This window comes from Mytilus edulis, chromosome 3 (genome assembly GCF_963676685.1).
Source record: "Mytilus edulis chromosome 3, xbMytEdul2.2, whole genome shotgun sequence".
NCBI classification, from domain to species: domain Eukaryota; kingdom Metazoa; phylum Mollusca; class Bivalvia; order Mytilida; family Mytilidae; genus Mytilus; species Mytilus edulis.
Genome location: NC_092346.1, coordinates 73204551 through 73216260, shown reverse-complemented (window position 1 = coordinate 73216260; position 11710 = coordinate 73204551). Strand labels below are relative to the sequence as shown.

At 29.9% G+C, this 11710-nt stretch overlaps 1 protein-coding gene across 1 annotated transcript; it reads left to right on the top strand.

Annotated features, from left to right (window-relative positions):
- The first annotated feature begins 2002 nt into the window (after positions 1-2002).
- LOC139517384 (ras-related protein Rab-32B-like) lies at positions 2003-10928 on the top strand. Its single transcript, XM_071308368.1, has 9 exons — positions 2003-2123; positions 3428-3460; positions 4075-4171; positions 4380-4436; positions 5184-5216; positions 5731-5758; positions 6580-6654; positions 8441-8549; positions 10560-10928. Exons 1-9 carry the CDS (start codon positions 2009-2011, stop codon positions 10721-10723), a joined length of 711 nt encoding a protein of 236 aa, XP_071164469.1. The 5' UTR covers positions 2003-2008; the 3' UTR covers positions 10724-10928.
- Positions 10929-11710: the final 782 nt, after the last annotated feature.

Sequence of the window (11710 nt, the reverse complement as noted above, 5' to 3'; positions counted from 1 at the left end):
AAATAAGAAGAAATTAGATAAAATCATAAACCCGTGTTGCAGTACAATATGTACAAAACAAAATTATTGATTCCCACAGTCGTTGATTTCATTCAGGATGCCATGCTACTTTGACTTTTACGACTGCTTATCAAGTGAACAACCATATCTACTGCTTAAACAAAAACAACACTTATGATCATATATAAAATTTTAATAATACTGAGTTTTGGTTCAACCATTGTATTGTATAATATTGTTGTTTTGTATATGAATTATTCTTCGTTATAATCACACACACTTGGGGATAATTGTCTTACCATTAACTTATAATTTACAAGTATATGTGTACAGTTTGTGACAGTGTGCTGAAATTTAATAGAAGTTTAAAGGTTTTTTTTTGGCTTATCCCTGTTGTGCATGCAACTTTAGTGAGTAGGAGTAAAAATTTGATCAACTCAGAGTCAGATTACAAGTCAGATAATGTCATCCGTTGAACTATTTCCCAGAAAACTGATATGTAGAAATTATACTTGGGTCTTTATCATGTTTATGGCGTTCTACGTTAATGCCAATCTTAACAGTTCATCAAGTTATGGTTGCTTGAGGACAGGATCCTGGTATGAGCCTGTTTACTATCAACGTGAAACTCGACTATATCTTCTAGCGTTCTATACTCAGTGTAGTATCGTTTGAATTTATATGGTTTACAAAAGAGTAATTCAAAAATTCAATTGCATTCTCAGCTTGTTTAAAGTACTATTCATTCATCATTCATTTGTATTGACTGTTTATACGAGAAAAGCTATTTAAAACCGCTATGCTTCGCAGGCTATTTATGGTCGAGAGAATATAAGGTCGATCCACGGTGGGTTAAATGATCTTAAATATTAAGAATAGAAAGTGCGAATAAGTTACTGTTTTAAATTTAGCCTGCACAAGGCAAATTTTATGATAACCGTGTAAGCCAACTGTAGCATAAAACGAACACTTGAAAAAATACCAGTGTGGTATAATGTTCAAACCAAATTTATTGTTAACGTCCGAGTATGCCGAAGTAAAAAATATCAAAGAACGGAACTCCAAGGTCCACCGAGTTGCACATATTTTATCTGTCAAGGGACAATTAAAACTAAAAATGTAGACCAGAACGTTTTCAATGCAATGATATTCCATATATAATTATTATTTCTATGGGGAATAATCAGTCTTTTTAATAAAATACTATATGGTTGATCGGATCTGGTTTTCGAACACGCGGCTTGTCTTTTTGTCCAAGACCATGCCGGATTGCTGCAATTAAATAACTAGTATATTAAGTAGAACAAAAAAATAATTTAAACCATTCAGGTTACGGTCCTTATTTGAAGTTTAAGGACAAGGAGAATATATAGCACTAAATGATATTGATGGGTTGAAGCAGAGACATATCTGGTTTAGGTATATATATAAATTTTGATTAAAGACATAACGCCAGGGACAGTCCCTGGTTACGATACTAAACAAAAAAATGTTTCATCGGTGCAAAAAGGTACCGGTTAAAAAAAACATTTACAAAAACCCTCAGCTATACTAATTATTATTTGTACATTTTAGTTTGCATCTTGTACACAACATGTCGGATTTTACGGTAATTTTATTTGAAAAAAAATATCGTCTATATGAAACCTAAACCGCATAATAAACTATAAAAGACCAAAACCAGAAAACTTACGGTTTGTCAGATTTGTGTAAAAAAAAAACCAATCATATCCAATATCGGAACGAAATATGTGTATGCAGCAACTCCATACCCATAACGGCTGTCGCTATATTATGTTCCAACCATAAAGAATAGAATATCAGGACTTTATAAATCTGATATATGAAACAGGTGGGATACGATATGTTTTGTTATATATCTCGCACCTGTCTGATATATGCAGACTGGGAATATGTAATATGCACATTTATCTAGACAGGCGAACCAGTCTATGATATATACATGTACCAGCTAGGCATATATATGGGACAGTTGTGTTTCCGTATTATGACTTTATCAAATCATGTGATTTATTTCGTATCACATGAGGATAAAATGGCGGCGCCCACTGCCGCGAAGGAGCATTTGTACAAAATTCTTGTTATTGGAGAATTTGGTGTTGGTAAACGAATTTTGTTGGAAATCATACAGACTTAATCTAGTATCTATTTTACTGATTCCTTTCGAATTCATAAGTTTAATCTATTGGTCACAGGTTTCATTGTAAATTTTCCTAATATCATGAAATTAAAAAAAACCCCAAACAAACCCAATCAACAGATCAAATGGCAAAGAAACATGGACCCTTGGTTGGTTAGTCAAACTGATGAAAGGCAGTCCTTAATCTTAAGCTGCAGTGTTCTCTACCAGTTGATTTCATAATAGTCTACTATGAACGATGTTGGGGGGGAATGTCTATGTTGGAGGAATGACCGCCTTGAGGACAGGATATATTGGACTTGATACCCCTTGATAGCTTTAACACTTTAAAACTACTAACGATCATAATTTTTCTCCAATAATTTAATATAAATAATAAGTACTCAGAATCTAACTTATGCCACCTGTTAATAACATACTGCTAAGTACATCAGATTTACTGGTAAGAATCAAAAGGTGTACAATGGGAGGTAACTCTCATTCAACTTAATTGAAAAACATCTTGTATAAGATTGTCTCCCCTTGATACTTCACCAGGGTTTTGATAAACATGTGGTTTTAAGCAAGATAACATGTTCCAGACACTTTTCATACTTTATAAGTTATCTTCTTAAGCATGTTTTAAGTATGTTAAGTTTAAAAGATATTTTATAAACATTTTTTATATAATCATGATGATCGTGATTATATGTCTTATATACTTTATAAGGTATCTTACATACTTTATAAGAAATCTTATATACTTTATAAGGAATTTTATATACTTTATAATGTATCTTGTATATTTTATAAGAGTAGTTCATTTAGTTTATAAGATATCTCATATAATTTTTTAAATATCCCTCTAAAGAAAATTATGTGTTGCCAGTAAAACTGCATTTGCAACCATCAAACTGCCGATTGATGTTGGGAACTCTTCAACTACAGTACTGTTTTTCCTTAAATCTATTAAAGAACGAAAAATAACATTAATGCCAATTGTGTGTATGAACATTTAAATGCATAATTAATTTAGATTAAAAAAAATGATTTTGAAAATTCACTGTAAAATATTTATTAATGAGACGTACAGCAACCTCACATGAAGTATATACCATTTTGGAAGGATTTAACAAAGACTACAACAGATCAAAACACCAGTTTGTATTTAAAACTTATCTATTTAAAAGAAAACTGTATTTCATTTATGCAAATTATCAACATAAATTGAGGTTTAACATTTTAAAACTAACTTGGCAAAAGTTTGATATTTATATTTTTTTATAGGGAAGACATCAGTCATCAGAAGATACACTGAAGGTAAACTATATATGATTCTAACATGACTTCCTTCAAACGCTTTGAGTACACTACTGTGGTAAAATATAAATATATGGTATTGGCAGTTCCGAATGTACTCCCACATCATATATTTTTTTATGAATGAGCTACCAAACGTCATAGAACGTTGACGTTTGAATATAAGCATTTTACGGGAAAATACACGCTTCTGAAACCAAAAATCATCACAACAAGGAAACGTAAACAAACGATGCTAAAATGTGTTTGCAAGTCTTTTTTTTTTGTATACATACAAGACATTTAAGTAAACTTATCTTTTAAATTCAACTAAATCTATTTTAATGCGTTATTGTTAATGATTTAAGCATGTCACTAATTCAGTTTAATCTGTTCTTTTATGTCAATAGAATAGTGCATTTATATTTTGGAACGGCAAATATTTGCCTTCACCTAGAGTGCTTCAATCCAAAAGAATTGCTGTTTTTGACCTATTAGAATCGAAATAATTGACCACGATTGTAATACATTGTATCTGATCAACATCAACCAAATATAAAGATATGTTGAAGGTAATCTGTACATGATTGTAATACATTGTATCTCATTAGTATATGCATTTTTTTTATATGTAGGTGTTTTTTCTCCAAATTATAAATTAACAATTGGAGTGGATTTTGCCCTGAAAACAGTGAACTGGGATGACAGCACAAAGATCAACCTTCAGTTATGGTAAGAAAGTATAAAATTTTGTAGAAATGATTTAATGTGCTTTTGTGGTCTAAATGATTAAAAATGTTAAATGTAGAACCATCACAAAGAGCAGTTAGTAGATTGACTACAACTATTGGACAGCTGCATATTAATCTTTTATCAAAAGTATGTTATAATTTTAGTACATGTATTGTGTCATGCTGAAATCTATTTTGTCACTTTTTAGGGACATTGCTGGACATGAAAGATTTGGCCAGATGACAAGAGTTTATTACAAATATGCGTAAGTTTTCAGACTTCACTTACAGATAATATTAAACACACTTGGTTACTTCTTTTTATTTTTTTATTTAACCATAAAGCTATAAAAGGAATGTTGAAATGTATTGGATTTTAGTAGATATTTAAGATATATATCATATAAAAAAGAAGACATAGTATGATTGCCAATTAGACAACTGTCCACAAGAGACCAAATGACACAGACATTAACAACTATAGGTCACCGTACGGCCTTCAACAATGAGCAAAGCCCATACCGCATAGTCAGCTATAAAAGGCCCCGATAAGTTCATTTATAGGTTTCTGAGAGAATGGAATATTTTTGATAGATAACTTAGTTAAGTACAAAAATGTATATACTTTACATTTGATATTATACATGTTATAAATAAAAATGCTGTATTTACTATACTAAAATAGAATTCAATGTCTAGATGAATTTTATTGAAAACTCACCACACTATTCTCTCTTTCTCTCTCTATTTTCTCTCCCTCTCTCCCCAGTGTTCAAGCTGCTTTACTCTCAGCTCATATTTGTATATTTGAAAAAGAAAAATATTGCTTCCTAATTGAAAGATGTATTGATTAGATAATATCTATAGATTTATATATTATATATTGCTATTATTTTTGTGTATATTATGTTGTAAATTGGAAGTTATAGATAATAACAAATTTAAAAAAAAAGTTCATTTATAGGTACAGAATAACTTTATTTAACTCTAAAACATCCTTTATTTTTTTTCAGAATAGCAGCTATTATAGTTTTTGATCTCACAAGGTAAAGTTTATATTCTTATTAAATTACAGTTTAGTGATAACAGATATCAACAAGTCTTTTAGCAGACTATATGCTGTATGGGCTTTGCCCAGTGTTGATATGGTGACCTATAATTGATCATTTCTGTGTCATTTGGTCTCTTGTGGAGGGTTGTCTCATTGGCAATCATACCTAATCTTCTTTTTTGTATTTCCAAAACAATGAATAAATGAGAAAACATAGAAGTTCACGAAGCTCACAGAATGTCTTTGACAGATTTGATTTTAAGATTGTTTGAAAATGAATTTTGATTGAAAAAAAGCAGAGGATGCAGGGTGTGCATTAACAAAACATAAACACAAAAGACTTTCAGAGTGTTGTTTGAAAAAAAACTGTTTAGATTTAACAGATGCAGAATGTATACTATAGGATTATTAGTAGGTGGATGTTTAACCTTTAAGTGTTGTAACTGATCACTTACATTTGACCTTTGACCTAAACATATTATTTATCTCACTTACACTTCTAATTTCAGACCAGCCACATTTGAATCTGTATTGAAGGTAAGCATTTTCTTAGTTTGTGAAATTGATAAACATTAAGAAAACATTAGTGTTGAAAATTATCATTGGAGTATAGTAACCAAAGGAAAATCTAAAGCATACATGTAGTTACCATAGGCAGTGTATATGGGAAATCTCAAATGGCAAAAGTCTTAAAAAAAATCCCCTAATGTAGAAATGTATTCCTTCGTCTTTTAAGCCAAAATAGCGGACAGAGGGGAAAGAAATCAAACATTTAAAAAAAATATTTAAGTCATGAAATTTTAATAAATCTAAATTTGGTCTGCAAATTGTCCAAAAATCATGACAGTTTTGCAGCTAAACTCAAATTAGATTGTCCCTAAATTAATACAGTATATTGTAGAAATCTTATGTAGAAAACACTAGTGGAACTTTTTAATTTGCATTTATTTCACTAAATTGATGCACTACAACAATATTGTTAATAAATTTAAAAAAAAAGTATTTAATATCAGATCAAAGGAGATAACTAAAAGTTATTTAAAAATAATTTCAGAATAATTTTGTCTGAGATGTTAGGTTGCAGTAAAGACTCCACTGCAATTATTGATTATTATATGTTTTTAATTGATTATAAGTTAAAAGACTTAAAATAATATTGTTTCATTTAAGTTATAAGATATTCAAGCAGCCTTTCATCATTTAAATTTAATAGTTGGATATAGAAATAGCAGTTTAAACTAAAAAAAATGTTATAAAAGTCTAAAAACATTACATGTATTTTGAATATAATCTTAATTTATTTATATATAAAGCTTTTACATGATTATTATTTCCCATTTTCCCTACTTTTTTTGCAGTGGCTAAATGATGTTCATTCCAAAGTAATGTTGGCCAATCAGGAACCAGTGCCAGTGGTTTTATTAGCCAATAAAGTATGATTATGTTAAATAGTTACCAATAACCATACTATTAAGTGTCTTTCAATGTTAATCTTTTAGATGCATTTTTTAAATAATAACATTGTTTGATGATGAAGGTTTCATCTATACGGTACCATCATGTACACTGGTATTCAATTTTTTTATTTTTTTGTTAAACATTCATTTAGTTTGACAAGATATTCTGTGACTACCTCAGTTGTCTCATGATAGTGTGCTCTCCAAAGAATGGAGACTTCATCTGTATAATTTCTTATTGGAGTCATCAAATCTGTTTCTAACTTTGTGTTCATCAGGGCTCACACTACTTCAGAATTATAGGGAGAAGTGACTTCTCTTTTTGAAACTGATAGGGAGAAGTGGTGAGATTTGAAAGAGAAGTGCTCATTTGCACGGTGCGATACAATGTTTGGATTTTACAATAGTATAAAGGGCCATATGTAAATAATGTTCTTTTTATATTGTTCAATTCATATCTGAGTAAAACAAATTACAATTAAAGTAACATTTGAAATTAAAAGTTGTTTAAGTTTTACTAAGGTTCTTGTGAGAAACTACCAACTAAATATCTAGCACTAACAAAAAAAAAAATATTTTAAAAAATGTAAAGAAATTATAATATATCAATAACAATTTAATTAAAAATTATATTGTGTATGACATTCAGTGTTTCTCATAAAAAAAATATAAAAGTTATTAAGCTGGGCCAGAATATATTGATATTAGTATAATAGTCTCAGAGTTAAGCAACTTTAATCAATAGTTTGAAACAATCCATAAAAAATATAGGGAATTATATACACCAATCAATTAGATGTTACAAAAAATCTCTTAATGCGTGTGGAATGCGTAATTTTCCCCTTTGGGATCAATATTCTTCTGTCAGCTGTTCCATCCGTGCGTCCGTAGTAATTATTGTAAAAGTACGGATTTCGGTCATAGCTGGTCCGGTTCAGATCCGGAGTTTAGAAATCGGTCAATGGCGGACGAATGCAAGAAAATTTTCAAAAATAAACGATGTTTGACAAATTATTTGGAAAGGAACATGACATTTTTAATGCAATAAATGGATTAAAAATTTACTGGAGGCAACTTTTATCACGTTTAAATGAAGTAACAAACTTATGTTGCCGCTGAATTTGAGTTTGATGTACGTTTTCGAGTAACAAGCACCGGAACTTGCAGAAAAATTTATGCACGAAGTGATAAAAAGTTGTATTTTTATCAAATAACCTGCTACACACTACGAAGACAATGCTTCAACCTCTTTTTTAAAGATAATGAATCGTTTATGTCTGAATTTCTTTAATTATCAATAAAAAAATTGATGTTTCATCAACTTGGTAAAAATTGAAAATGTCCGATGACGGAAGCGACTGAAAGCGACTACCGTCAAGAACAGGGCGACTTGTTTTCGCTTTTGGGGGTCGGGGAAAGCGAAGTGACGGTCGGGAAGGCGACTTCTTCGCCCAAGTCGCCTGGTAGCGTGAGCCCTGAAGTTCATGCCTAAATGCCAATTATAAGTGTGATAACCTAACCTGACTATTTTGAAAAAAAATGGCTTTTCATTTAATGAGTTTTTTTTGTATCTCCTTTTATTTATATCTATAATCGTACAATGGAAACAGCTTTTAATATTTCTATGCAAAAGCTTATTGCTTAAGAGCATTTTCATAATAAAAAACCCAAAATTGTAGTCTAATAAAGGTTGGCCAGGACAAAAAAAAAAGAGAGAAATACATAGGTAGTATGTTTAAAGTTTTGATTGGTTTATTTTCAGTGTGATATGGAGAATGCTACTGTAGATTCCAGAGTACTGTCACAATTCTGTCAAAGTAATAACATTGTAAACTGGTTTGAAACATCAGCAAAAAATAATATTAACATAGGTAAATATAAATAAGAGTTCAAAATAGTAGTATTATAGTTAGCTAGACCTTGGTGTTTAAACAAGTTTGAATAACCATATTTACCTCTGATAAGCTAATTTGAATCAACTGCAAACTTAAAAATCTTATAAGAAATTTAAAGATTTTCTTTCTATCAAATTAAATTCAGCAGCAGCAAAATATTGGACCTCCCTTTTCTTTGATTTCACAGTGGCGCTATTGACAAGTGTGCAAAATTCAAGAAATGTTATTTTTAAAAATAGGTTTCAAATGCACACAAATCTAACCCTTTACCTATTTAGACTTTTTGTTGTATAAATAAAATGCATAAAGAAAAAGCTGCCCAGTACAGTTACCAACAAGATGACTGCTTACTTGACAAAGAAAAGAATAAATGTTTCATAATTTGGGAAGTTGAGTCAACAGTTATCAAAGGTACCAGGATTATTATTTAGTACGCCAGACGCACGTTTTGTCTACATGTGCAAGATACCATATAAAGCTATCTATGGTATGTCCATAAATTTAATTTGACATATAATTGATGGTCTTTGATAAACAAGGCCTGACTCAGCTTTTTTGCTCCTTTAAATTATATCTTTGTTGAAAACTGTCACTACATTATCTGTCTGTCAATCAATCTGTAAATAAAAGTTTCTGAATGATAATAAAATAGATTACTTCTAAATAATGAATTTTTTTTCAGCCCACTATTCATTTCCTTTTTGTTCATATTTATTGTCTTAAGGTGGTACCCAACACATTCACTAAAATTAATTTGGCTCGTTTAATTTTCATAAAATTTTACTTAAGGTGGTACCTAACACTACAGGGAGATAACTCCGTAAAATCAGCTAAACGTTTTAATTACGTTGTGTTGTTAAGGGAATATTAAGCTTCTCAATGATCGAAATAAGTGTTTGTCAAACTGCTATATAACCAGTGTAATTTTTCTGATAAAACAGTTGGTTCAAATTTTTAAGTTGGTTAAATACTTTGTCAAAATTCTAAGAAAATTAAATGACCCAAATTAATTTTAGTTAAAGTGTTGGGTACCACCTTGAACAAAAAATAAAAAAATTTTGAACCAACCGTTTTGTCAGAAAAATTACACTGGTTATATAGCAATTTGACAACCACCAATTTTGATCGTTGAGAAGCTTAATATTCCTTTCACAACACAACGTAATTAAGACTTTTAGCTGACTTTACAGAGTTTTCTCCCTGTAGTGTTAGGTACCACCTTAAACAAAATTTATGTTTGAAATTCAAATCAAATATAGATGAGAAACCTATTTTCTTTGTGATTTGTTTTACAGTATAAAAGAGCTTACTCATGAGGTTTGTTTTTTTGCCAAAAGTAGATTTATATAAAAGTCTGAACTCTATTTACATAGATGCATGTTTGTTATTGAATGTATTTCAAGGAAACTGTTGAATAATCTTCAGTGACTTTAGTTTTTAGAATTATAGCATGATATAAACAGCTTTGTGATTGGCTAACAATTATATCTTATTTTTATACTAGTATTTGATTAACAAAAAATAAAGAAATTAAACAAAACAAAAATTTAATTCATATAGTTTTCTTGTCAACTTTTAAAGTCATCATTACAACAAAGAAATATAAAGTCTTTAGTACGATTTTTAAACCTAAATTGTTTAACATTTGAAAGTATAATAAGATTAGTAATCAACGTATGGGTTATTCGTGTATATAATACGTACATTTCTGTAAATAAATTTTGTGCATGTGCAACGTTCTGGTGGAGGATTTCTTTTCAACATTTTAAATTTGGAATAATTTGTGAATATGTTAACATTTTAAAAACTAGTCCGTTAAGGGAACACATCTAGCACCCAACGCTGGAGGGATCTACATAAAGAAGAAGAATCCTAAATTGGACAAGCTGTTATTTTTGTTATAAGATCTGTACATACAGAAAGCTTACTGTATAAAAAATGATTAGGAGAACTATTGCATCTATTTCTATTTATTTTATTTTTTAGATGATGCTATGAATTTCCTCATTGACTATATCCTAAAGCTTCCAACAGAGAGTCAACAACCAGATGAACATATTAGCTTGTTTAACCAACAAAATCAAAACACCTTTGATGACTCATTCGAAAAGGATAATAAAAAATCAAAGATTAAATCTGATTGCTGTTAAAATGTTTTTGTTGAATATGTGAAACATAGAGGGCTCATTCATTAGACTGTAATGTGATTTATACCAAGGGCTAAGTGCAATGATAGTACATATACTGTGATATTTGATTTATATTTTTATACTTTTATACATTTTTAAATGTTTAATTATAATTTACTATGCATATTGCAAAGCAGCAAAAAAAATAAAACTAATCACAACTGTTTGGTTTGTTTTAATAATTTTCTAAATGATTGGTTATATGAATAATAGGAAAAGTTGGATATGCATCAGCTTCACATATAACAAAAATATATATACAGGGCAACATACAGCCTTTGATAAAGAAGTGTCTGTACAATATATCATAGGTGTAATTTGTTCAGATTCTACAAAATGGTGATTAAGTAAAACAAAACTTTTCAAAAGTAAGTCAATGCCAAATTCTCCAAATAATGAATATATAAGACACCACTGACAATGATATAGACAATGTAACTTTGTGTTGTTTGTTTTATGCCGCCTGAGACCAACGTAGCTGAATGCGAGCCATAAGAATTATTATTATGTTGTCATTGTAAATTATCTGTATAAAGCTTTATATTTCAGTGGGAAGAAGACCCGATAGGTTCATACTTTGTATACAAATACCTTTTTTAGGAAGTTTCGGGTCATATGTTCTTTATACTTGACTTAATTTTTATGGTTCAGCAACTGATTTGAAAAATAAATGCATTGTCAAGTGAATTACTTACCTATTGTGAGTAATAGGATAACTGCATTTGGTATATTGGTAACTTGCTAGGTCCCAATGTCTGTCAGGAACTTGCCATCTATATTTACTGCATGGTTTGATTTTAAGATGTACATGCATGTCTGGTAGGGGATATATTTATGACCGGGACCTCATTTTCATGGTTCATTGGATGTAAAAAAAAAATGTTTTGGTCTTTTTTTTAAATACTATAGTAAATGGTCAACTATAATATTTGGTATATAAAATGACTG